We start from the raw sequence: 27,932 nt of genomic DNA on the forward strand, positions 1-27,932 counted from the left end.
TTTTGCATCCTCCACAGAGGAGACGCCTGAAGAGGCATCTCAGAATGAAGTGTCAGCCAAAGTGGCTTAGAATAAATCAGGTTTTCCAATAGGATCAAATAGTGAGGGCCAGACCTTATTTGCTCAAGGGTTTTAAAAGAGCTCAGGTATGAAATTGGTGAGTTACTAACTGTGTTGTATTATACACTTTAAAACTGACTTTAGAACTAAAATAATAGATGGCAGTTGGGGACCTCATTTTTTTTAAAAAAAAAAAAAGAAGAGCCTGAGGAAAGGAGAACTACTGACAGGTAATTTGATTTTTCAGTAAGCCAGGTAGGTGGAAGAGCAGAATGGACAGACAGGTGGCAAGTATGACAGAATGAAGAAGAACTGACGCAGCATTTCAGAGGTCACTGGGCAGCTGATGAGCGTGTGGAACAAAGTGATCCAGCTGAGATACTGTGTGCATCAGTTCTGAAAAACCTGTTGGACACTGTACCTCTCCAAAGGCTTTTAAAGAAAGCAAAGTATAATAATATAAAGGAAAAAAAAAATCCTTCATGAATTAATAACTGAATGGAAGGCAAGAAACAAACAGTAGAAATAAATAGTAAGTGGAAGGCAGGTTTCTAGTGATGTCCCAGAAAGTTGCTGTCCCATTTTGTCACATGTTTCATGTAAGAGGGGCATGCAGCTAAGTAACAATGTTTATTAAAACACACAGTTATTTAAAATAGTCAAAGCTAGGCCAGATGTGACAAAGAGCTCATGGTGTTGGGTGACTGGGGGATCAAGTGATGGATGGCATGCAAAGTTGATTTATACAAAATAATGTGTGTGTGCAGAGAAAATAAATCCTAACCACATATGTACAATAGTGGGTAGTAAATGAGTTGTTACTGATCAGGCAAAAGATCTTTACAGTCATTGTACGTAATCCCCTGAAAACATCCATGCGGTGCTCGAGAGTGTTCAAAATGGCAATGAGCATGCTAGGGAAGAAAAAACTGAGGTATTGTACAATAAAATCTGTAAAATCATGACCGGCATTAGGGAGAGAATAAAAATAGTCATGATTATTCCTTACTGAATAGTCATATTCACATCATCTTGCTCAAATGTTGTACTGAAGCCATTATTCAATTTTGTCCCCCAGATATAAGAAATAGATATGTCCAAATAAAATATCTGGCAGACCTTTTAAAATCAACACAACAAGAATATTTCAGCATAACTCAGCCATGGGACTTCTTGCGAGAGGATGTTTTAGGTAATAACCTCTATCAATGTAGAGATTGAGGAATTTGTCCAGTTACACCATAAAGAAAAATTCACCGAAGTCTTTTAAAAATTCTGAGTACTTCTACAACAATAGAGAAAAAAGTGTCTGGTAACATTGTCAGGACACCGAGACCCACTGGGACAAAACAGCTTGCGTTTGAGCTAGTAAATTCTTTTAGCCTCCAAAATTGTCAGGAGCATGCAGGTCAGCGGGGAGCCAGGCGGCAGCACCAGGCTCTACCCTGCCTCCGGATTTAGCGGTACAGGCAACCTGGTTCCAGTGCCTGGGCATGTGCCCAGGCTGTTTAATTTAATAGGAAAGAGCCTGGGAAGCCTCTGTCTGCCAGAAGCTGGAAAGTTTCCCGCTGCTCACCCTGTCTTTTTGTGCCAGAGACAGGCTCCCGCGCTGGCTGGCTCCTGGAGCTGAGCCCCCACAGCGAGTCCTCAGCACAGGAGGGGCGCGTGCCGTTTGGATCAAAACCGAATTCTGCCCATATGCTTTTTAATTATTATTATTATTAAAATAATGAATTATTGGGATTTCCCCTTTTTTAAATAAAAAATACAACATATTCTTTAAAGCAGTCAGGTAATTAATCTGCAAACCCATTTTTTCAAGCTAAGCTATTAATGTATGGCATAACATGTTACCAATGTGTATTTGAATACAGTATATTGCAAATATACAAGAAACATAAACATTTTTATTAAAGTTTACAATGCAGATACAGGAATTGTGTAATAATACGCTATTTGCTGAAAAGCACTACCAATGAACATTCAAGTCTTCTGGAAAAAACAAGACATTTTACTTATTTTTGCTAATGCTCTGCTAATAAAATTTGCTTCCTCATATCCTTAGACCATCAAGGCTACAACAACATTACTACTGCTAAAAATATTTACAGTCAGGTTGCTCAATTAATTATTGGACTGTAGAAACCAAAAATAGCTTTAAAAATATTAGGCCGTCTGTTGGCAAGTGATAGTGTTTTGCCTATAAGCTTCACTCCATTCTAAGCACAGAAGAAATAATGGTTTCAATTCATTATGTAAATTCTGTAAAAGCTGATGAACTTTTGACTAGTCATGAAACTATGATTTTAAGTTTAATTAAACATATTTCTGATCTATCGGTTAAGACTTTTCAAACAGTCATTCAATGTATTTCAGTTTTGGGAGGTTGCCGTATGTGAGCGTAGCAGACTACTCGGAACTCGTCAGATAATAGTGATATTGTATGATGTTAATCTGTTTGCCTTTCTGGAGTATTCTATGTTTTTCTTGTTATCTAAATAATACTGCTGTGTAGTGCAAAACAATATGTCAAATTCTTCTGAGTGCCTATTTTATGCTGTTTAAAAAGTAGATGCAAAACCTCTTAGAATGGTGTCGACTCTGGTTTAAACTTTAATGATCACTATGAGGAGATCCTTCTAAACTGATACAAAATTAAGTATCAAGTCCCTATGACAGCACAGTGGAATTTTCAACAGAAAAGGGGGAAAAAAAAAAGGCACTTCTGCTATATCTAGTTTCTTATTTTGCCGATCTATAGGGCTACATATTTAGCTGCAACACAGTGATGAAACTCAAATATTACTTTAATTTACAACTTGTAAAGATTTGGCCTTCAACCTTTATTATGCAGTCCATGGCAGAAACAAACAATTTCACATTAAAAGCATATTGTTACATAGATTTTAACAGTGAAAATAAGAAATACATTTTGGCTGCAGAAATAAAAATAAAACCCCACCCTGTTCCATAGAGTTGTATTGTAGAATACACTTAAATTCGTCAAAGTAGATTTTTCCTTGGTTATCTACTGATGATTTATTTACAAAGCAAGTAACAAACAATGGCTAGAAAATATCATGGCACCACAAATTATCTACATGGACATTTCTATTTTTCATACTAGAAAACAACTAAGGTGGCATTTACTTCAGTACAATGTTTCTTTCATAAATCTTAATTTGTTTTAGCAGCTAATACAAAATGGAGATGCACACTGTATTACGTTAGTTAGAAAAGCAAACGCATCATGGGTTTGGTTAAGAAAAAATAGATGTCTAGGAAAACTTTTTTTTTAAAAAAAAAAAGTCTAATGCATTAACCTCTCCAAGCACTTCACATAAGGACTGTCGATGACTTGCAAATTCAGAATGCTGCTGACAGGGCAGCTGAAATTTGAGAAAGTACTTGAAAGAGAAGTCATCATCAGCCTGTGATAGCTCTGACAGGCTTATAGGTAGATTTCTATTCACATAGGAATTTATGTTAATAGAGTCTATGCTGTTTTGGGAATCATTTGACAATCAGTTACAACATGGAATACTTTTATTTACTCGTCTCTCTTAGAAGAAGTGATAGCTCATTGTTTTGATTTTAAAGTCTTTTTAATGTGAGAAACAGAAGCAGAAGGTGAAGCTTAAAGTTTTGGTTTTTGTTAAGTGAACGCTGAAAGAAATATTTTCCCTTTGAAACTGTGGATCATGCAATCCTTGTAAGAGAAGACCTCTTGAACTGCAAATATGTTGTTCTAAATGATTTTGTGAGACTTCAGCACACAAACAACCTACACAGAAAACACCTCTACAAATAAATTTTAAGAGTAAATCGATTACCCAACAGTTTTATGACTTCATTTCCTATTATTTCCCATCATTAAAAGCTCACCTTCATTTTTCAAACTATAGTTGTCTAGCCTTGGAATTTTTGTTTCCAACTTGTTTAACACCACTGTAACTTGTCAAGAGCACGTCAGATCGCTACAGGTACAGTAGCTTAGTTTTAGACTAATGTATGTATTCCTGGTAAACATGACTGTTTTGAACACTGGAGCCTGGCAAGCCCCCGTATCTCTTGGCTCTGCTTGCTGTTAAGTTTCATGCTTCTGTTATGCGCAATGTGGAAGTGCTGCAGAAGCAATTTTTGACAGACCGGAAAAGCAGGCACTTTCCTCTGTGGTATTTTTTGTGGAGGGAAAGTGTATCCTACACGTTCCCATAGCATATTGCCCAGACGCACTGTGGCACTGGTGTGCAATTGCTTTGAGAGCTATGCGGCAGGAGACCCTGTCACGGCAGTGGAGTAGTTTCAGCTTCTTGAAGTTCCAACTGAAAGGAAAGAAATTGCAAATGCAATGAACAATTACTGGATTTCTTCCCACCCACAAGTTTGTGCGTGTGTTTGCATGTGTGGGGTTTTTTTCTTTTTTTTAAGAGGAATTTATTTCTCATTTGCAGCTACTGTCCTGCCGCATAAAGCTAAACAGGTAGCCCAGAGAGTAAGGCAAGACTATACCTTTGCCATGAAGCAACAAAGGCAGAGGAAACGATCGCAGAAAAGTTTCATGTCTGACCTTCAAAGACAAAGAAACGTTAGCGGATCTGAAATTTGAATTAGAATATACTTCATACCAAGCCAGTTGTTCTTTCTAGAGGGGAACTCTCTATGAATTTCATGAGCGTGGAAGGATTTCACTCCCTCCCTGTATTCTTTCTGTAGCAATTGCAGGGGAGTTGTTAGTATTTTAGACGATGCACTCTGTGCTCACATCAGTACATTGGCTAACTTTTGGGTTTGCAATTAAAGGCTAGTTTAAATTCTGTATGAGATGGACTTAAACCAGCAAGCAAACCCAACAGCCTCTAGCCCTGTGTGCCCACAGTACCCATGTGAAGTCCTGTGTGCGCACAGGCACAAGGGCACTACAGATGTTTTCATCAAGAAAATCTGCGCACTGCACAGCACGTCCCGAAAGTCTGCGACCCTTTTTACTGCCCAGCAAATGCTGTCCTGCAGCACCAGATCTGGCTGAAAACTCACTGGGAGACCCTGCAAATAAAGGGTTTATGGTATGGAAAGTAGAGTCACAGACAAAGCCTGATTGAGATGAGAGGGGGAACGTGCTCCTGTAAAAGTCATGGGACATGGGTAAGGATTTTGGGGCAGGGAGATGGAAAGTGCATTTTGTAACTGGATCGTTTTCCGAGCACGTTCAGCAGAGAGGAGGCTGTTAGCACTTCTGATTGGGAGATAAATTTCTCCAAGGCCAGATCATAAATCAAATGCTTGTTAAATTTAACATGCTGTATTTAGGGATTTTCTTTATTCTGTATTGGGAATATTTCTCCTCAGGTCCTTTTGGCCAGAAACTGACCTGATCCTAAATGTTAATGTCCCTTTCTTTTGGAGAAGTCTAGATCCAGAAATGAATTTTGAAGTCCGTATTCACTTATCTTTATGGATTAGATAAAATAGAAGGGGTTTGGGGGGGGGTTGTTTTGTTTGTGGTTTTTTTTTTTTACTGATGAACTTTTTCTGATTTATTAAGGAAAAAATTGAAATGTTTTGTTCCCCATTTATTCTAATTCACAGTTTAAGGAATGCCACAAACACAGGCAACCTTAGAAGCCATCTAATTAGTTCTGGTCCTGATAGCGTAATTTATTCTTGGTTCCTTTCATGAAATAGTCTGACAAATGTATTCTGTTTTCTCTGCTACCTAGAAGATTTATGAAGGGCCCATGTCAGTGCAAATCAGCTACAAAAGAAAGCCCAGTTTTAAAGATCTATTGCATTTAGACATGATTTTCATAGATGTTATTATCTTGCCAGAAATGGGCTTTATAAGAAATCCATACTTTATAATTACTATTGAAATACAGTATTATGTGCAAAGGAGATATGCCTAGTTTCTAAAAATCCACGGAACGGCCATTCTCTGTTAATACAGGTAGATGTAAATGCGCCAAGGTCTGGAGTTACAGAATCTGCCCAGCTTTTGTCATGTTTCTGCGTAGGACTCACCAGCATTCCCTATATTTGTTTGCAATCTGTCACATAGCACTAGGAAAATTAAAATGTAAGAAAGTATTTTCTTCATTTATTTAGTCAAAGTCAAACTAGCTTTCAGTTTTTCCTTGTTTCAACTTAAAATATTTTTCTTTAATCCAATATCCTTTTTATTTCTACATGCGGCTGCCTATTCAAGCAATAAGCGCAAAGCTTTCAGGGCTGAGCACAAATACCAGAGCTTCTGGTTACTGAACATATCTGAGGCCTCATTTTCAGCATATGAGGAGGATTTGCAGCTTCCATTATGGCATTTAGACATTTTAGTTGTTAAGGAGAAAGCATCAGAAGCTAAAACCACAAAAAATAGTTACACAGGATGACTAAATAGTCCTGAAAATGTGCCTATACATAATTTGCTTAGTTGCTTGGATACATTCAGGTGCGGCTGCTATAAAGACTTAAATAGGCCACAAAGAAACTAACTCGCTGAAACAAATTAAATTTCTCAGATTTCAGTAGTTATTAATAATCCATTTTCCTAGGTATTTAAGATTTTTTTGTTATGAACTGACAGATATTAACAAAAATAAAGGTATTTGGAAAACATAGTTTTCAGAAAAAAAGCATTATTAATGAATTTTAAATTTTAAAAAATAAACTTTTTTAAATCTCAGAGATAAATTAATGCAGATAGTCTCTGTGCATCTGAAATAAGAGCTATTTCAACATACTTGCCAACGACTTTGTTATGAATCAGGTTAATGTCAATGACATAAAAAACTCCCAGCCATCTGCAAAAGCGATTATTTGGTCCGTTATTACTATTCCCTACCAATATTGGGCCATACAGAGAAAAGCTCAAAGTAAGCAGTTTTGCTTTGCAAGCAGTTTTTCCAGGATTCCATCACTCCTACTCTCTCTCGTTTTAACTCTCCATGCAAATGCACTTGTAAGATTGCATATGCCTCCCTCAAAATTGAAGTGGGCTAAGTCTTTAAGCTCAATTTGGAACAAATCCGCTCAACTAACTCCTATGCATTTTACTGCAGGAGTTAGTTGAGTGTAATACTGGATACATCCCCCCACAGACGTGAAACGTCTCAGTCTTACAACTCTTCCAGTTTTTGCATGTCTGATTAGTCACTGTCTTCTCTCCCTCAGAGCTATGTTGCTCCGCTGAGCATGCACCATTTCTACAAACGCGCACACCATCAGTGTTACGGATTGGATGCTCCTCTGTGCAACAGAAAGCAGCCCCGTTGCTGGAGGAGTTTTGACCTTGTTCTGCTCTTCCACTTTTTCTAAATGCTGATAAAGCAATAATCAAACTCTTGGTCTAGATCTTTTTGGTAATGCCAAAGATCCATAGAGTAGGTAAACGGCCAGTATCTTAACTCAGAATAATATGAGTATTTATGATGTTTCCTGTTACTGCTTTTGCAGTGATAGAAAACACTGTTGTTCCTTCCACTAGTGAATGCTTTTTTTTAAGTTCTTTAAGAGTGTGAGGCCCTAAGCTGCTGAGCGATTGCATGCTTGCAGTTCTCATTAACTTTAGCAGGAGTAAAGTATTCTCACTTGGCAAAAAAGCAACTTGTAGAACATCTGTTTCTTCAAAAATGACGTGAACTGTGCCGAGTACTATACAGTCTTGCAGTTCATACCAAATGCTCTCCAAGGCCTCATCTGTACAAGAAAGAGCTTGTCAGTATACTTAGATCAATACAGATATACTAGCTAGACTTTCTTGTACAGAAAGCACTTACCTGTGAAAAGGATGCCCTGTTAATAGAATTTACAAAAGCTCACTGTTTGAGCAAACAGAGATTTGTTTGGGTTTTTTCCTTTATTTTTTTATTTCTTTTTTCTTTTCTGAGAGCAAAAGCTGTATTCACCCTTGGGCTTTCTTAATAATAACAATAATAATAATAAAAAAGTAATAATTAGATGTTATACTTGTAAATCCCAGAGAATCCTATTAGTGTAGATTAGTCCTTCAACCTTGTCTGTCATTCTGATAATAGTATACAACAAAAATATTGTCTCTTACAGAAGTGTTTGCTGGAGATAAAAAAAGTTAAGTTTGATACTGAGGTTTGAACATGGCTTGGTGTGAATGTATTCTATAGACTTTGTGGAGAGTGATAAAGACTGCACCCGACAGCTGGTGTGCTGTACTCCAGGGAGCACAGCAGTGAGAAGGCTCAGGTCAGCATCCAGCGAGCACATCTGGCAGAAGTAAACCACTGGAAGCAGCAGTAGCTGCCAAAGCAAGGCCGGCAGGGATGGAGGTGAGGAAAGTGAAATTGGGCCCAATTATGGCCAGTTCAAATTCTTTCAAATACCAGACCACATAGAGACCTATCCACACATCTATGAGGCTTCCAAGTGTTGTCTTGTCCCTGGCCCTGGGGAAAACTGCTGGCTAGGTGCTAGGAAGAGCTACAGAAGTAGGCCAAAGCTGGGCAGTCAAACAATTTCTTACAGCTCTGCATACACCTTTTTTGTTCTGTGCATATTGGCTTTTTGCTTCAGTTTCCTTCCTTCCTGCCTCACTCCTGATGTTCCCCTTTCTCCTCCGCAGTCTTCCTCTCGCCTCCCTTTCCCTTCAGCGTCTTCCTCTTCACTTATCTTTACATGTGCTTTATCTCTTAACTATTTCCATCACTGTACCCTAAATGGAAGGAACACAACCAACCAACCAAGAACCCAGCTATAAGAGTAACTTGCTCCTTATTGCCACTGTACAGATCACTTCACTTGCTTGGTCTGTCCCTTCCTCAGCTGGCTCTTCCCCTTGTTGGTGTAGATTGAAAGATCTTTGTGGGAAGGATCATCTTCTGTTCTGTGTTTGCTCAGTGCCCAGGAAAATAGAGTTTATTTCTCTCAGCCTCTGGGCAGTACCTTATTCATATTTGCTAAGGGTAGAAATTTAGAAGGCTACAACTCTCCTAAAAATAATATATAGACACTAAATGTAGAAAATGTGTGCATACACACTGTAAAAAGCTGGAATTGTACTAGATATAGATACAATCCTGTTGTCAGACACATGCACAAAATTGACTCCGCTGAGGATTACAAATGCATTATTAACAGCTGAATCTGTCTAATACATTTTTGCTACACCTAGTAAATATGACACGTATATACATACATACATATATGTAGGCGCCTATGCCAAGTTTGGCAGCTCTGCTCCACCACCAAAGTGTGCGTAAGACTGAGCCGGTGCTAACTGATTTCACAGGCCACAGTTTGGCATGTATGAATCAGATGCTGGTGAATGACAACATCAACGGCAGATGCTCAATAAAGCTTTTCCCTTTAGCCCTCCTCCCTTTAGCCTGCTCCCTCCTCTTTTCTGGTGCGATTACTATTTTGTCTGGTGGTGATGTTCTTTCTGGTCTGGGCTTTCTGGCAGCAGCTCAGTGGCAGATATGCAACTGCTTTCACAAGAAGCCATTGACTGCTGCACCTCGAGGAGGCAGCTAGCTTGTGGCTGAAGAGGCAGCAGTGAGAAAGTGGTGCAGGAGCAACCTAAGTATATTGCTGAAAGGTGGTATGGCAAGGATTGAACTAGGCTTGTGCCTTTTGTTCTTCTTTTTAATGAATTACAGAGACGACTCAAACTATTTCTAGTGCTTGTGATGCGCTTGAGTTACTTTCATGAATGTTAAGATTTGCTTTCATGTTTTGCTTGATGTTCACTGAGGGATGGGGATTGGAAATTCTCAGGACTAATCACAGGAACGTGGATGTTGAACATGTAACAAAAAAGAGCTTTGCAAATAGCCTAAATAAAAAAAAATAAAAAAATCTATTTCTCTTGGTATCTTTTGTGCCATAAAATCCGTACTTCTCAAAGGCTCTTTCTACATGGAAAAGGTATATTCTCAGTATATCTTAAATGGCAAAATGGCACAATACTCCTTAGCATGTGTGTATATATTTTTTTATATATATATATCTCAAACCCCACCTTAGCCAACACAATTATCTGATACGAGAATTGCATGTAGACAAACCTTTGTCTACTTCTTGCATGTCTTCCAGGACAAACAAGGCCAGGTAGGCCTTCTTTGTACATCAATCAAAAGTGTACAAGCACAGTTTCTTCTCATTTTTGTTCAGTGTTGCAATGGGAGAGATCTATATTCTGTCCCACTCCCCATCAGCAGACAAGGAGTATGAATAGAGAAATTTGTGATTAATCTCCAACCAGCTGTAAAGCAGTCACCTGTTGTAAACATCCTGCAAATGAAACACTTTTTTGTGTGCTTTGCATATGCATGCACACTGGACCCGGTCATGCAAGGTACCTTTGAAAGCCCTCAGCTTCTGAGCATCAACTAGAGAAGAGAACAACTAGCACCATGCAGGACTGGGGCCTCTGTGTATGCATACACCAGTTTCAAATCTGCCCCCAAAGGTGTTTAGACCTTCAAGTAGCTACAAATCAGTATAAACTGTAACTTCAGAATACATGTCATCTCCAAGCGGGAGGCCTGGATCCAGAGATGACATCTCCACTGCTAGTCATACCTGATGGTTAGTCCTGTCCACAGTGTTGGCAGTGGAAGCATGGTCACGAGTGTTTTGTCGGACTCGGGTGGAGTTTTGCTGCTCAATGGTTGAGGAAGTGGGGATGCAGAACTCTCTGAAACACCTTTTGAAATTCTCATCTAGGAATGCATAAAGGACTGGATTAAGGCAGCTATTTGTATACCCTAAGGCAATACAGAAGTGCCAGGACACAGTCTGGAAAGTAGTTTCTGGGATGTTGACCAGGGCTTTAATGATGACATAAATGTGGATGGGAGTCCAGCAGACAATAAACACCGCCACCACTACAAGAACCATCCTCGTGATTCTCCGCAGGTTCCTGTCCTTCTCTTTGGAGCCAGATAACATGCGAACGCTCTTCAGGCGTAAAATCATCAGCCCGTAGCACACGGTAATGATCAGGACTGGCATGATGAAGGCAAAGATGAACACACAAATTTTCAGGAGGTTCTCCCAGTACCAGGCAGGGTGGGAGAACGTAAGTGTGCAGTCAATAGAGCCTGGAGAAAAAAGAAAACAGCAGAGAAGAACAAGCAGGTCAGGCTTTAATTTGCTTCTCTTTAAACCTTTTTTATTAAATATCATAGGCAAATACACAAAGATTTACTAAGTAAACACGTAGAATGAAGCAATCTGTGACCTGTCATCAGCACAAACATTGATGGGACACAGTGCTGCAAAACATGTATGAAGTGTGAGTTAGAAAAACAAAACCAAAGTAATGTGTTCTCTTTTGCATTTTATTGCTGGGAATTCCATGAAGAAGAAGAATAAGATTTGAATTGTCATAAATGTTTAAACTTTGACTCATTTTCACTTTCAGTATAAATCCTGGTGATAAGAAAGATGGTTTAACCACCGTATCTGCTGAGAGTTTGGGCATTTCAGGGCAATGGGGAAGAGAATGAAATGACACTTGGTAACTGTGCACAATGGAGGGTTTGGGTTTTTGTTGAGATGCTGTCACTTCATGGAAGGTCTTTGAGCACCAGTGATCCAGAACATGCTTTCTGCTCTGTATCACGTCCTGCCAGACTAGGTGCAACATATCTATGACTGCCAGCTTCAGCGGGAATACCCCGGGTAAAGCACAGGCTTCTGTGCTGTAGGGCAGTGCATAACTGCCCAGCAGCAGAAGGCAGGCAGGCACAGATGCTTTTCCAAACACTACAGTGACTGTGTGGGGCGGCGAGACTCGCATGGACCCACAGAAGAAGCTGGAGCTGCCTGTTGTAAAAGACAGAACATGTGCAGTGCCATGTCCAGTCAACTACAGCCAGACACAAAACCGTTGAAAGGATCCACTTGCACTGGCACCTGCTTTATACAGGATGGAGGCCAGAAGTTAATTCAATGCCTCTACAATAAAGTGAAATAATGCAGAAAGGAGTTTAAGCATTGAAATACTCAATATAGGAAAGAAAGCCAAACTTACCATGCCTGTATTTAGTAGTTGCCATGAACATAACTGGCAGGCCAATGGCAGAAGAAAGAATCCAGTTGCAAACATTGACAATTTTGGCATTTCTGGGGGTACGGAAATCAAGGGCCTTAACTGGGTGGCAAACAGCTACGTAGCGATCCACACTCATGGTGCAGAGCGTAAAGATACTCGTGAACATATTGTAGTAGTCTATGGATATAACAATCTTACAAAGGATGGTACCAAATGGCCAGGTTCCCATCAAATAATTCACACTCTGGAATGGCAGAGTACTTGTTGCTAGGGCATCTGCCAATGCAAGATTGAAAATATAGATATTGGTGGCAGTCTTCATTTTCGTGTACCTAGAAAAAAAATCAGCAAAGCACGTAAATTACCACAACTGATAATGTTAAACAAAATTGAGTCCAGTGCACCATCTGTAATAAAATTCTGTGAAATAATGTGCTAGACAAAGATAATCTTTTCTGCTTTTAACCAAATGATCTTGCCATGGTTTATCTACAATAATGTTTACAGTTCAGTGAGGCATTAGCTGAAGGGTGTCACAAAGAAAAGAAAAGAGTAATTTGTGCAGAGAGAAAGGATACACATAGAAGAAACAATGTTACAGATGCTAAAGAATTAAGAAGCTGAAAAAAAATCTATTTGTACATATCAGACACTGTACTAAATGGATAGATTTTCTGTATCTGCTGATGTCATGTTGAGTATCAGAACTGTGGTCTGTAGAAATAGACAACTCATTTGTAGGTTGTAGAGTAGTGATGACGTAATTCCTTAGGGAATAAGTACCTAAAAGATTATTATAATTATCAAATCCACTGTGTCTAAAAATTCAGGCTTTTAGACTTTCTCATTTGGTTATAATTAAGGAATTGAAAATAATTTGTAAAGATGGTTACTACATTGCTTTACTAATCTCAATGTCCAATGTAAGTTGGGCAGATGTTCTTTCAATCAATTGAGAAGACAGATGCTCTTAAAAATATGCATTGAATGTATCAATAGAACCACCACCCCGGGGTGGGATGCTGCAGCCCTGTTGCTTGAGGTAAGAATGCTTGCTCTGCTCCACAGTGCCTATTTCGGCAGAAGGGTCTACAACCTCCATTGTACCCCCTTCTTCCTAAGTCTGTGCTGCCAACAACTCAAAATCCACTTCCTGAATTTTGAATATGTCACAACACGATCACAGCTGAGCAGGGGGAGTTTTTCTGTTTTCATTTGTATTTACACTGCTCAAGGTTGAGTCCAAATTCCTCCTTAATTTCATCAAATTTTTGAAGAGCCCTTCACTGTTTCAAGTCCATTGTATCAACTGAGCAACACTTGAGACCCACTTTTTATGAGGATGCATTACTTTTGCAGTGGTACAATCAATGTTTCACTCTAAGTAATGTTCCCAGCCATGCTGCCGCGCTGCCTGTCCAGCCCAGGTTGTTGGGCGTTGTGCTTGCTCTTTTGATAAAACTTCCTTCTGTTTCTGCAAAGTAACAAGTACAATATTTGATGAAAAATTTTACAATTTATAGAGTGATTTGCAAGGGGAATAGCCCATTTGAAAAGATCTTTCAGGCAACCTGCTGGGGAAGGCAAAGTGTGAAATACAGTATTTCATGTTTCTTTTCTCTCTTTGATCTCTTCAGAATATGAGTCAGCTGCAAAAAAACAAAAACAAAAAAACCCCCAAAACCACACCCCAAAAGCCCCACGATGACAGGGCTGTGTAGGGAACACACATATGGAACTTTTTTTGGTACGGTCTGGAGAAACACAGACTTCTTGATGAAAGCAGTTAGATAGCTTTTATGATGAACATCTGAAGAAGTTTATACTGGCTTTGTTCTCTCATTTTATAGCACTGTGCATGAGGAGCCACTAACAACCCTAATTTCAATTGAGGATGGATTTTTAAAAAAGATTTTCCAGTAGATCCAAGCTCTTTCTTGACTGCTGCCTGGAGAAAGTGTGATCTGAGTATGATACTTCCAAGTTTTAAATAAAAGCTATATTCTGAAAGTACCCTAAAAACTTCTCTTACATTTATCCAACAAGATTGTAACACTAATTTAGGAAGAGGTAGATGCTGCAAGCATCCATGCCTTTCTGTGCTGGGAGTTATTTAGAAAAAATGTACAGGATTGCAGCGTGGGAGAGGTACACTACAAGCTGCAGCTCTAAAAACAGTTTGGAGGGAGGAGAAAATGTTTTCTGGGCAATTTGCTGGAGAATCTTGCAGAAGAGAATGAAAACAGCAACATTTTTATATTGACTTTACTATTATCCAGAATTAAAATGTTGTACTAAGCCCTCTTTTTGCCATGTCCTCTGCTGTTCATCAAAAATGAATGTCTTCCCCATAGGTCTGACAACAGATGCAGGATGAGCTAAGGTTGTGTCCAGAGAGACAACCCGGAGGTTTGATTGTGTTATGGGCAGACATACCCGGCTTGCTCCAGTCTGACCTGCTCAGGCAGCAACAGCAGCGGAGGGGCCGTGGCTCTCAATTCTGCACAGACAAGGAAAGGCGACGAGGATCCTGCGCCCTCGCCCAGGCTGCTGATCCCTGCTCAGCCCTGAGGTGATTGCCCTGTCTTTATGGCTGGACAAGAAATGATGCTTAGGCATGCTGCTTAGTGCTGCTGCCATCACACACCATTCTGGCACAGTTCTGTCTGGAGACCACATAATCAGATGATTTTTTATTTATTTATTTATTTATCTATCAGTAATTAAAGCCATTCTTATGATTTAAAGAGAATGCTTGATACAGGAAAAAAATATAAATACACCAACCAATATGTAAGCGGCTCTCAAGTTAGCATGCCAGAGGATGGGCAGGAAAAAGCTCTGAATAAATGGAATAAAATTTCTTCACTGGGACTGGTGTGGGCCTTATCCCACTTAAATGCTACACATTTTTCAGTTTTGGTATCTTGCTTTCATTGTCAGTTTAAGCTTAAAAGTTCTTGGACTTAGTTCATTTAATGTGCTCTATAGGCTATTAATGAAGGATTTTGCTTGATGTGCTCTGTAATCTTTATATTTCTAATCACTCTCTTTTTACAAAGGAAGAAACCAGAGCTTTTGTGGTGATAGAAAGTATTTACCTCCACAATTGCCTAATCAACAAAAGCCTATTGAAATTCACAATATTCTTTTCAGTGAATTCTATGGGACTTGGGTGTTTCTCTGTACTGAATATTTCAAGACTTTATAAAGTGCTTATTTCTGAAAGGTACATTTTGTTAAACATGTATTTTTCCAAATAAGTAGATTATCACTGTCTGCAGGATTATTTTTTTTGGTACGAACAAATAAATACTGAAGCAATTGCTTAAAAGTAATGTTAACAGCATGAAAAATAACAGTCCCTCAAAATGGAGCTCTTCAAAGCCTTGGTCTTAGCTGTTATGTCTTTTGCTAAGGTATTAGTCTACCTATTTGAACAAGCAGCACAAACATTTCCATCATCCAGACATAGATGTGTATGTGATGAGATTACTATATTTCAGAAGGACTGGATTTTATATGTAATTAAAGTCACAGGATATCTGTATGACTTATAATACCATAAGTATTTTTATAAATGCAGTCTTGTAACAGATACTATTTTCACACTTTCATTCAAGGCCACCAGAGAATCTAAAAATGAACAGGTGTGTAAAGAAAGAGTCTTAAATGCAAACCCATGAAAATCTGAATTTAGACTACAAAATTGGAATTTGGTATTTAGATTACATTGAAATTTCAGCACCTAAACCACTAAGTACATTAAATTTTGCATGACAATAAGCAAGGTTGCAAGTGAAGACAGAAGTTGGCTTTGGGCAGCATTACTTTTATTTTTACAACTCTGCAATGAAAGACTAATAAAGCAACAGGATGATTCAATTTTTTGGTGAATATTTAGCTCGATACTGCTCTTGATACATATTCAAATTAATCATGTTCATCATAATACCAATACCCACTAGTATGCCCTTTCTATCTCCACGCAGGTTTTGTATCATAAAATATTTAGGTTTATGAAGTGGTTTTTTGTTGGTAGTAGATGATAGATGAGATTTACAACAGTAAGAATATACTTTATATCTGTCTAGTTCTGTAGGGAAAACTCAACCTTGCCTTTACCTTCAGTCCAGCAAAGCTTTAAAATACACTTGAAGTTTGACAATCTGAGCTGTAGAGGTCCACTCAACTGGGATTTGCTTGGAATAAGGAAAAGCAATAGAGAAAAGAATAAGAATCCTGCTCAGATAGTCACTAAGTTCCTAGCATTCAAGCATAAAGAGCAAGTCTTGAAATCACCTCTTCAACTTGCAGCCCATGGGCCACCTGTATTTGCAAATCAAATAAAAGGTTCACCAAACTAATCTAGAGAGATGCCCAGCTCTGTTGCACAAAGCCTAACAGCATCTTGAGCAGGAGCCACGAGCACCTTCCCTTCCACCCCACGGTCATCTGGCAAGAGAGATGTGACCACGCTCTGCAAACACACTCTTTCTGCAAGACACATGCCACAGCTCTGTTTCTGGCCTGCCCACTACAAGGTTTAGTCTCCACCTTATCACTCCCAAAATTTTTTGAGGAGTCTTCTCTTTTAAGCCTCCATGGCTCAAAAGTAAAGAACAAATGCCAAGATGACCATGTCTTTTCTTAAAAAAATCATGACATGTTTAGTTTGCATCATGCTTTTTCTAAGCTTAATAGTCACAGTTGGTATACTGCAACCTCAGCCTTGTCCCTACAACTTCTTGGACAAGCTGGATTGTTGAAATATAACCTCCTCCAGACCCTTCAGCCCTTCTGTACTAGATCAGTCTTATAGCACCCTTGTACCACGAGGCTGCTGCGAAGAAGTCAGAGAGGGGGTCCACATCTAGCTCAATGAATATAGTAACACATACCATTGCAAATTAATTTGAAAACTGCTCCTATCTGAATAGGAACAGTGAGGAGAAAAGCAGAAACAGCCTTTTTCACTTATGAAATGGGCTGGCCAATGATAGATTGGTAACAACTACTTTCAGCAACACAAAGGCCTGCAAGCTTTTGTCCACAGAATGCTAATTTGGAGATAAAGCCTGCTTCAACTGATCTGTGTTTAAGTTCAAAGCAAAATATATGAAAAACTGGCTTAATTACAGGAGATTCATTGCAGAAAGCAGTCATTCATGAAAATGGTTTGACTGCTGAAAGAAACAACAACCAGCAATTAAGTCAGGCATACAGAAAACCTGACATAACTCTTGTTGATGCTGGAGGAGATTAGGTTAGTGTTTCAAATTCATGTTCTTCTTGCATAAATGACTTGTTAAACAAATGAAGAATCATTATGTGCATACATTAGATTAGTTGAGGTCTCCTTGGGTGGGACGATTAAAACATGTGAAGTATGCCTAGTTGAACCAATTTAAATGAACATTTATTTCCATGGCTGTTCTGGTGCATCTTGTATATGCAACTCAAAAACAGTAGGATGCTTTCCTGAGATATCAGGTACTTTCATTTTTCATTGAGCCCTTACAGCTTTGACAAAATTCATCTTATATTCAGGACGGTCTGGAAACCTCCCCCCCCACCCCCAAATTTCTTCTGTCTGCCAATACAATTAGTATGTTTGACACTGAAATGATGTCTGTCAGCTAGGCCATATCTTGGAAAGTACTTTTGAGCTAAAGGGTCTAAACGACAGACCTAACTGGTGGCCATCCTATCTCACTGTCCTTTTTCTTTCTTCGCATGGTAGTAGTTGTCTATAGACTGAAAGACCCATACTGCATTTCAGTCACAGTTGTGACGCGTGCTGTGGCAGACTGTTACCTATTAAAATTCTGAAGCCATATATATTCTGGATGAGCCTAACCTACCTGTTTGGGAGCATATGACTCAATCAGCTTGAAGATTTAGTCTTTGAGTTTTCTATTCAGGGATACTTCAGAATGCTTATGCCGTAAGCCATTAAATTCAAGCTCTGGGAACAAACACCGTACATTTGTGTGCAACCTTTACAGATTATGATGTGGTCAGGCCACCCAGATTGGAGGTGCCATGCTGTGGTTAACAATCTACTCATCCTTTTCATTTATGTTCTTCTGAAGAGATCACGTACAAGGATGTAATTTAAAACTAATAAGCCCTCGGGGAAAAAAAAAACAAAAAACAAAAAACCCACCCTGAGTTTGGAGGCAAAAGCTGAGCTGGTGAAGGGAACAGATTTACTGCCTTTAAGAAAGACAGAGGCAGCGGTTGTTTCCTCCTGTTAAAGCCTTGCATCTTGACTCCCAACATGGTGCTAGCCTCTGTGACTGGTGATGGTGATTTAATCAGAGAGATAAAAAAACCATACAAATACCAAGCATCACTTCAAGTGTCAAGGCATGACATATGAAGGGGGTGTACTAGATCTAAAATAGTAAGGCCTAGTTATTTGACGTACTTGGTGGGGAATGCAGCAAGGCCTCCACATACATTACGCTGGAGCAACCTCCCCCTTAATTCCTCACACACCAGCAAGGAGATGTCCATTTTCTGAAGCAGTTTGAATGTATGTGCTGACTGTGGATCTGAACAGAGAGCAGATAACTGCCGGACTGTAGTTGCTTCAGCTGCTACCTATTTTCTCCCTAATACTTTGTTTTCCCACTGCCAAGGTCCTTTTCCACTTTATTCTCCTCCATAGCACAAATGAAATTAATCCAGAAGTTCACCAAAGTTTACTTCCCTCAGGTTATCTTGCTAGCATCTTTGACCTCCCAGCTTGTCCTTTCCTTGTATCAGGGGCTGTCTCAAGGCATGTGGAGATCCATCAGCATTTGCCTACAGGACCCAGGCAGGAGAAGCAGGCACACCACTTCTGGTGGAGGAGCATCGGCTCAGGGCCATTTCTCCTGTACTCAGAACCAACTAGTGACTTCTCTCAGACCTCAGCTTTGGGAGAGGGAGAGGTAAACAGAAGCCTTTTAGGCAGCGTCAACTTTCTTCAGACTCCTGTGCAGGTCTTTTTGGGAACGATGTGGCACCAAGAGAGCTGGGAGGGTATCTGACTCACCCTGTTTTCAATTAATTACAGTACTGTGTTGGGCTTTGGGCTAAAATTCACTTGTCGTTTTCTTCATGGCTCTTCTTGCTTTTTTGCTACTGAAAGGCATCATATAGAGGTGCTCTTTCTGCTGTTTAGTTTGAATTAGTGAGTTCATTCCTTCCCAGAGAAAAGAAAACAAGCTTCTTTCTTTGGGAAAAATAGCTATTTTGGGGAGGAAGGCTGGTCCTTTCCCTTGATGTGTGATTGAGAGGATTAACGAGCAAGTAGATTACTTTGGACAGAACACACAAACTACACAGTAGTCGTAACAGGTAACTGTTTTATTATTTCTCTTTTATTATTTTCATGCCTTTTCTAATTACACATATATGCATAATATCATGGCAGAAATCCATACAAAATAAAGCTGATGCGATGCATTCTTTCTTTTTCCAAAAAGGGAAGGGGAACCAGCCAGGAACAGGTCTTTATAGATATATTTGTATCGACTTGCCACACAAACATTTAAGATGTTGTAATGTCTTATAACTCCTATTACCCTCATTTCTCTTTCTTTTCCCAGACACCATAAAAAGCTACTTAATGATAAAAACCCAAATGACAGTAACATGCATGCTCCAATGCCGAAACAATCATCTGCGGGTACACCTCCTTCCCCTCCAGCCTAGTTAAATGGGCGGAAAATTATCTGCAAATTATTCCAGGACTTAATCTGACCTGTTTGTTAAACCACCTTTAGCTGAGTCTCTGTTTGCCCGGTGCTGAGGCATATATGGGTCTCCAGTAAAGGCTGCTGATTTCGCAGTCATTGTATAACACGTCTCAGAAATAAATCAATGGTGCTAAAAAGGCTAACTCCAATTTACTGTCATTATCCAGCGGCGGGTGCTTTTTGCTGAAATTTTGCTTTGCCAGGAAGACGTGGAAAGGAAAACTGTCAGTGTCTTCAACATAACCTTCTCCCCTCTGCCTTCAGGGCAGCGTGATTGCAAGTAAAACTGCTGACTACAGCTATAACTGCGGTGACTTTTTTCTAGGGGTGACAAGTTAACAGCTATCTCCTCTGGTTTCCAAGTGCTGGTTCCCTCTTCCCGATTTGTGGACTGATCACCTCAGGTGAGGATTCTACGTGAAGCGTCCCCAGCTTGGCAGGGAAGCTGGCAGGGAAGCCTTTGAAGACAATTTCACGACTAGTAGATATAAGATCCTCAAAGGTGCGATGGGGAACAGCAGTAGTAATCCCCCCTGGCAAGAGGGTATCAGAGAGGTAGCATGGGGCTCGAGGCAACACCATAGACTATACAGATCAAAGTAATGCTAAGTATACGAGGTATGGACTCTCTCATACAAGAAATCCGGATCTTACAGTGAAGCTGTCGAGTGTGATCTGGAACGGAGTGAAAGAGGTGAGAAAAAGGGTCTGGAGAGAGAACAGATGCAGGGGAAGACTTGCCTGTGGTGGGGGGAATGGGGAAAGCAGGCGATGACAGAGGTAGGCATGACAGAAAGAGGGAGCACGATTACGTGTTTTGAGATGACGGGATCAAAAGTAGCAGGAGACATGGATTCAGTCTCCATGTGGCAAGGATGAGAATGTGTCTGAAACTGGGGCTCTGAGGGAGGTACCGAGACTGTCACCTTAAGAGAAGTATTTGGGAAACTGGCTTCTTGGATGACTTCTCTGTAGAGACAGCACATCCCAGGGCTGGAGGTTAGCCCTGTGCAAGGGGAAAGCAGGAAAAGATACCCCAACTGCTGCTCCCTGTTCCTCCTTAAGAAAGTGACTTCTCTCAGCTGGGATTGCTCCATTCTTCACAAACATTCAAACAGTTTTGTTTTGAACTTTTATTCCTGATCTGTGATACAAGATCTTACAGCTGATAATTGAACACTTCTCAGTGAGAAGGTGGAAAAAATATGCTCTTTCATGTCTTTCACAGTTACCTGACTAGCTATAGTCTGTCATCCTTACCTTTTTTCATCATGCAAATTCAAAGGGAAGTATAAATAAAATTTAAAAGTGTTTAACATTAAACATGAATGCGAATGTTTCTTAACACAGCTGGGCTAAGCTGTGGAACTCCTTGCTAGTGAACACCATTAAAAGCCAGCTTCCAAAAGGGAGCAGGCTCTTTGAATGATAATGATAGCAGCCCTACTTATAATACCATAAACTCAGACTTTATGGTATAAACCAAAGAAGGCATAGATGGTTATGAAAAGAACTTTGTTTGAGACCAGCCTAACCACAGCAATTCAGAAAATAGTTGCTTTCATTTTTTAAAAAAATATAATGATCAAGGATTGAAAACTTACTTTCACTTGGAATTATAATGAAAAAATTCTTTTTTAAATGTCTGTTATTGAGGATCTCTATAACATGCATCTTAGAACACCTAAGCTTAAAACTAATCAACTTAAAATCTTTAAAGTTGTTTCAGAATTCTGAAATTTTACTTCAGAGAATGTTTGTTTCAAACCAGCTTTATTTAGATGTTGTAATATTTGTGACCTTTTATTTCCAACATTATTTTTGATTCTGATTTTTTTTGGACTGCTGCATGGTAGAAATGTCCACAAAAAGCTATTGAATAAAATGCTGATGCAAACTGCAGCTCAGAAAGTCCCTCTGCAGTCTAACAAACCATTAGAATGATTCTCGCACAGTGATGCTCCTATTTCTTCCACCCTTTGACTAAACACCAGCTGCTGGCTATGGCTGGAAAAGAGGTTAGTAAGCTAGCCTATGATTCTGAGACATTCGGGCTTACATCACATTATATTTGAGATTTTTGTAAATATGTCACCTTTTGATCTAGAAAAATTATAAAAGCTTATCAACAGTGTTCAGCAGAAGCCTGATGATTTGAAAAAATACTGTAAGTTAAAATGAAATAAAGTAATACTTCAGGATTATGTTAGCTAATTAGCTTATTAGTCATTAGCTTGCTAATAATTACATCATATAAACAATATGTGGTTACAATATTTTATAATTTTACTGAAGCCATGAAAAGTTGGTGCAATTTGACTTATTTTTATGAGGAAATTAAAAAAAAAATAAAAATCAGGAAGTGTTTAACATTATTTTTCATGGGAGCCATTACCAAAATGATACTCCAAGAAAAATACAGGCGGATCAGAAGAGCTTTTTCAAGAGAAATTGAGTGAGAGGGGATGTTTTCTGCCCAGAAGTGTGTGGGGGTAGCCGCTAGCAGAGCAGAGGGGGTCAAGAGCTCGCTGGGACTGGGCACAAGGCACAGGGGGGCACGGGGCGGGGGCACAGGGTCTGGAGATGAATGTGGGGCTGCAGAGCCGGATGCTGCTCTTACTTATCCCGCAGTCACCTCTGCTCCCACAGCGAGATAGAGGTTATCCCCGGGCTACAGGCTAATGTATTTTGGGCCAAATTTTGACCATAGCTATGCCAACATAATTTAAAAAAAAAAAAAAAAGAGAATACAAAGATATACATGCTGCTTTATCCATCTGCTTCCTCTGATCTTGGGGGAGAGAGGGGAGCAGCTTGCTAGTCAAACATTTACCCACTAGCAGAGGTTGGTAAACTTCTATCACAAAGAGCGTGCAAACAGGGACACCTGCCTTTCTGTAACACAGGATGCTGAGCGTCACCCCCTCACTGCGCTGCTCATTTATTTCAGCTTCCGTGCTGTTCCTGCCCAACCTGACTCCCTCAGTTCTGTCCTCAGATCTTCTCTGACTTGGGCCGGTGAGCAGTATCAATTCATAATTGACGTGACTGGTTAAGGCTGCTGTGGCTTTAGTTAACAGCTCTTAGCAATGGGTTGAACCTTTGCAGACAGTGGAACAGGCAGGACATACATTTGCACATGCAATGCCATCTCAATGCAGAAAAGTTCATGTGGCTGTGGACAGGAAAGAAAAGAGTGAATTTTATGCATTTCTTGGTTGCTAAGTTCCTTGATCTATGCTGCTACAAGAGATGCTGTAGGCTTGCTTTCACACTGCATCCATAACTCCATGTCACCTTGCAAAGAAGAACTCCTGTTTTGTAGAAAAACCTGCTTTGCTTCAGCCACTTTCAAGCTTGTGATCATTAGATTTATTTCTCTAAACAGACTCTGTCTGCTTCATATGTTATGACCTCTTTCCAGACTCCTCACTTTTCCCTTTCTGTGCACATATGTGAGAGTATTTATTCCTCTGGTGATATCAGTTCTTTCTACAATTGAAATTTCACCCCAAATTTCATGGTACTTAGTAAAACAGTTTTCCTGAAGTGTGAGTGAGCCGAGGTGAAGTAACCAGAGCTTTCAGTGCTGCATAGTCTTTCCAGATTAGATGATGTTTCAGGCACAGCTCCTTTTTTCAAAGACCAATTAAAAGGCTGTTTTGAGAAACGTAGAAAGAAATCTCTGTGTTTCAGAAAGGACTTTTTTTTTTAAGCAGAATAATCATTTAATGAAACAAGGTATTTCCTTCCTCCTGCGAAGGCTCATGGAGAACCTGAGGCCCCTTTGTTTACCATACGTGACAAAATTAATAGCAAAGCAATTAAGGACTCACTCTTGACTTGAGTGACTTTAGCGGCTGTTGGTGGAATTACAGTCCTCTCAGGGCACTTGGCATCGTGGAAGACTGGGGCCTCCGAGAGCTATTCCTCCCTTCCAGACCAGCGATGATAAAGATTTTCATCTATGATCTATTACAGCTTTCTAGCATATTGTCTTAATCACAGGGAGTATTCTTCTTCCCACTCTAATGTGTGACTAATATCCCACTGACTTGATGAGAAAGCTGGAAAAGCCTATAGATTACAGTGTAAATTAATTCAATACCACATGGTACTAATTGTACACTGTCTTCTTGTACTCTGCAGCAGCTAGAAGTAGCATTTGCTGTTGACATAGCCGTAACAACACTGTGTTCATATTAGTAATTTACACTTGTACAAAGCACATGAGAAGGAAAATGGAGAATAAAAATTATCTACAGATTTTTCAGATTACAGGAAATTCATGACTGGCAGTATAACCTGGCTATACTGCTGTCACTCAGAAGGCATGGTTTTGTACTCGACAAAGGAAACAGGTCAGTGTTAGTAACACGGGGTTCAGCCTCACACACTACAGATATAACAAATATTAATTCAAGGATGAAAGTATTCAGCTGAACAGGAACCAATTGGGAGAATGAGGAGGGTAGATGAGAATGCATTAACTATAAACTAACATGTATATAAATTGGAAATCCATGGACCAATTTTGCATGAAGAGCCTGATTTTTGTACCAATAATGACAATGCATTTCTAACTCCTTGTTGGACAAGTCTGCTTTCTCACCCCTATTTGCCCCAGCTGGGATAACAGGGTGGCATTGTGGACTGATAGTGACAGTTCCACATCAGGCAAGCACTTGCATGGCTCTGGTTCCAAACCCATGGATCTGCTTCAGGCAGGAAAGTTGTAAGAATAATAATGTTTGTAAGAATGATAAAATAATTAAAAAAATATTTCTAAGGAAGCCGAGCATGAGATATTAGCATGCAGCACACTGAATATGAAGTCACTGCTGCTGTCACTGGGGCTGTACTCTGGAAGGTGAGTAGGGACAAAGTTTCAGGTATTTAAACGCTTACCTCTCAACTCCTAGCATTTTCAAGGCAAACTAGGTACCAATATCACTTTAAAATCATATTTCTAGTAGTCTCAATTCTTTTCAAAATTAATACAAACTTCAATGTTTTGTTCTTCCTGAGCAGGCATGGTGTGAAAGGTAGATAAAGAAGGGGAACATTACATGATGCCAAATTCAGTCCAGTGAAAGGTTTGCCTCCTATCTGCAGCTGGATCCTAGGATACATGAGTGCATATGCTCACCATTTCATATATGCATATTATGTGATCGGGAATGCTGTCATCTTAGTATCGCTTGCAACAGGAAATAAATCAAGAAGTTCTCTATTGCTGTCTAGATATACTAAACCTATAGAGAAGCACAGAAAGGAACTGCATTTTTATGTTGCTTAAACCACAGATCCTACTCAAATTGGTAAACAGCTGCATGATATTAATTGGGAAGGAACTCTGTCATACCAAAAGCTGTTCTTGCACAGGAGACCTGGGTTTGGTCCTGCCTTTGCCATAGAATTCCTGGACAGTTTTGGAGAAGCCATTTCATTTATTTGTGTTTTCCTCTGTAAAATGAAAATATATTTATGCTGTCTCCTGTTGCTTCTGGCTTTTGTTTTTAAGCTGTAATCTCAGGGAAAGATGCTCTCTCTAGATAGAAATCTAAATGCAAGTGCCTCATTCAATTTGGCTTTGTGGTGCAAGTGTAATTCAATTAATTAATGTAAGAAATATGAACTTGTATGGGTTATGCCTGGTATAAATATATAATTCCAGGGACAACCTGTGGCATATTTCTCTGCTGACAGCTATCCTGGCTCTGTTTTTCTGCTTTTTCTCCCAGAGGAATGCATGCAACACTGCTCAGCCAGTTGCAGTCATGCCCTGGCTCCAGAAGCCTTTCTGCAGCTGTATCTTCACATAGATAGCTTGAGTCTCAGACTGGCCAAAACCATGGGGCAGAAGAGAATCTCCCCAGCTCTGTGCATTTAAAATGCAGTCTCTACAGTATAGTTAAAGCCACTAGGTTTCTGAACTACTATAGTTTGAATCACTGATGCATATTACTTGTGTTCCCATTAGGCCTATGAGCTGCGCAGGCTTTGCAGTGACATCCCAAACACATGCCGAAGGAATCATCCTCTGCCATGCCGCAGCGCCCTACCCTGACTGCTACCCTCACCCCGGCTTTTTATAGCTAGCACTGTCAGCACTGCACCCACCGTGAAGCCACCCCGCTGCCGCTGGCCTGCAAGTGATGCTGAGTGCCAACCTCTGCTCCTGCCTGCCAGCACCCTGCGGCCACGGCACCCATGACCGACAGCTGCTACCCCGACCCCTTGGGAAACGTAGTGTTCAGAGGGAAACGGGGTGCTTTCTAGACCTGGGGAAACTGGAAGTGCCGGGGCTGTCCCGGCAGGGAGGCTGCACGCCCCAGGGGCATCCTCCCGCAGCAGCGCCCGCTGGGCTCTGCAGGGCTCAGCACCTGCTTCATTTGGAAACGACGAGCAACCACGAAGAGGAGCTTGCTCAGCCCCGTCCTGTCGCGTCCCACCGCCCCGCTGCCATCCCGCCCCGTCCCGTCCCGTCTCGCCCCGCCGCTCCCGGGAGGTGGCAGTGTTCCCCCACGGAAACCGCCCGCCCCGCTCCAGGCGGGCACCGGAGCCCGTTTCATCTCGCTCTCCCGCTTTCCGCCGATCTACGGGCATGGGATTTCTCGTGCGTGAAAGACACACTTGTGAGTGACCTGGAAAAGCCCGCGTGGGCTTGCGGGAGAGAAAGTTGCGAAGTGCTGCAGCACAGCCGGGATTACGGATAGCGGCTGCAATCCTGGCGTATTTATACACGTGTATACACATGCACGCATATATACATATATAAATGTACATGAATATAAACATATATAGCAAGACTTGAGGCAGAGGATCTATAAACCCGGGCAGAGAGAAGCGTTTAGCTGCGATGCCATTTACATTTGTTTGTGCATTTGGGAAAGGTGGGGGCGGGGGGAAGACGCGCGGATGTGTGCCGGGTGTCTGTGTGCGACCCTGTACCCGCTCACAGGCAGTGGCTAAAGTCCCTTTAAATCCTCCCTCCTCAGCGGACAGGTGCGGGATTCGGGCCTCATTAGCCAGCAGCTCGCAGAGTTGCCGCAGCACGGAGGGACCGTAGAGCATCCCCGGACACGCAGCGGTTTCGGACGGACCGCCCAGCCCCGCCGGTCCTCACGGCCCCATCGCAAGTTTCTCTTCCCCAGTCACCCGCTCCGGCGCTTTCTCAAAAGCCGCCTTCCCTTCCCCGCGCGGGGCAGGAGCCCCTCCGCACCCCTCAGTGCGGCCCTTTGCGCGCTACCTGCCGGAGAGCATCCCCCGTCGGGACAACGGCCCGCTGCCCCCGTGGCGGGGAGTCCGCCCCGACGGCAGCGGCCGGGGGCTGCGGGGCAGGGCGGGGCAGCACTCACCTCACGATGACATACATGACCAAGAAGTTGCCGAAGAGCCCCACGACGCAGACCACGGAGTAGAGGGCCATGATGGCGATGGCCGTGACCACGGAGGGGCCGCCGCCCGCGGGCGCGCAGGGCCCGCCGCTGCCCGCGCTGCCGTTGGCTCCGCCGCAGGGCTCTGAGCGGTTCCAGCCCGCCGCCGCCGAGGCGTTGCCCCAGGCGCCCGGCGGAGCGGCCGCGCAGGGCGGCGCGGCGGCGCGGCAGGCGGCGGCGGAGGCGTTGGCGGCGAAGGGGACCTCCAGGGCGCCGGCGAGGAGCGGCGCGGAGCCGTTGCCCAGCAGGTAGGCGACGGCCATGGCGCGCAGCGGTGTTAGCGCGGCCAGCGGCTCTCCGCGCCCCAGGGATGCCCGGCGCGGCACGGCGCGGTGCCGGTGCGGTGCGCTGCTGTCGCTGTGCGCTGTGCCGGGGAGGCGGCGGCGCCCGCCCGCCCCGACGGCGCGCCCCGCCGCTGGGTGCGGGCACATGTGTGCGGCGGGCGGGGCGGGCAGGGGAGGAGGGGCCTGCGGCGGCAGAGGTTGGCGGGGAGGCGGGGCTTCCCTCTCCGCTGCCTCTCGGGCCGGCGGGGCACGGGTAGCGCCCCGGCACGGTCGCCTCCCGAGGTGAGCGGAGCCCTCGCCGGGGCGCACCTGGTGCGGAGCGGGGCCTGCCCGCCCCGTCGCGCCGCTGGAAGGCCGGGGGGCGTGG

At 41.9% G+C, this 27,932-nt stretch overlaps 1 protein-coding gene across 2 annotated transcripts; it reads right to left on the minus strand.

Annotated features, from left to right (window-relative positions):
* Nucleotides 1-1,424: 1,424 nt before the first annotated feature.
* OPRM1 (opioid receptor mu 1) lies at nt 1,425-27,682 on the minus strand. Of its 2 annotated transcripts, none has more exons than XM_054822310.1 (4): nt 27,204-27,682; nt 12,071-12,423; nt 10,615-11,135; nt 1,425-4,385 (listed from the first exon to the last, which is right to left on the minus strand). In XM_054822310.1, exons 1-4 carry the CDS (start codon nt 27,542-27,544, stop codon nt 4,347-4,349), a joined length of 1,254 nt encoding a protein of 417 aa, XP_054678285.1. In that variant the 5' UTR covers nt 27,545-27,682; the 3' UTR covers nt 1,425-4,346. The 2 variants fall into 2 exon arrangements, with proteins under 2 accessions (XP_054678285.1, XP_054678284.1); XM_054822309.1 differs by having other exon boundaries at nt 1,425-7,755.
* Between the last annotated feature and the right edge of the window lie 250 nt (nt 27,683-27,932).

The sequence above is a fragment of the Grus americana genome, chromosome 3 (assembly GCF_028858705.1).
Source record: "Grus americana isolate bGruAme1 chromosome 3, bGruAme1.mat, whole genome shotgun sequence".
Classification (NCBI taxonomy): Eukaryota; Metazoa; Chordata; class Aves; order Gruiformes; family Gruidae; genus Grus; species Grus americana.

What these genes read in the sequence shown, in the direction of transcription:
- OPRM1 (XM_054822309.1), bottom strand. Translation starts at nt 27,544, where the DNA reads ATGGCCGTCGCCTACCTGCTGGGCAACGGCTCCGCGCCGCTCCTCGCC. An exon ending in AACTACTAAATACAGGCATG is followed by an intron (nt 11,136 to 12,070) that starts GTAAGTTTGGCT and finishes TTTTTTCTCCAG; the next exon opens with GCTCTATTGACTGCACACTT. An exon ending in TGGACAGGACTAACCATCAG is followed by an intron (nt 7,756 to 10,614) that starts GTATGACTAGCA and finishes TTTCTTGTACAG; the next exon opens with ATGAGGCCTTGGAGAGCATT.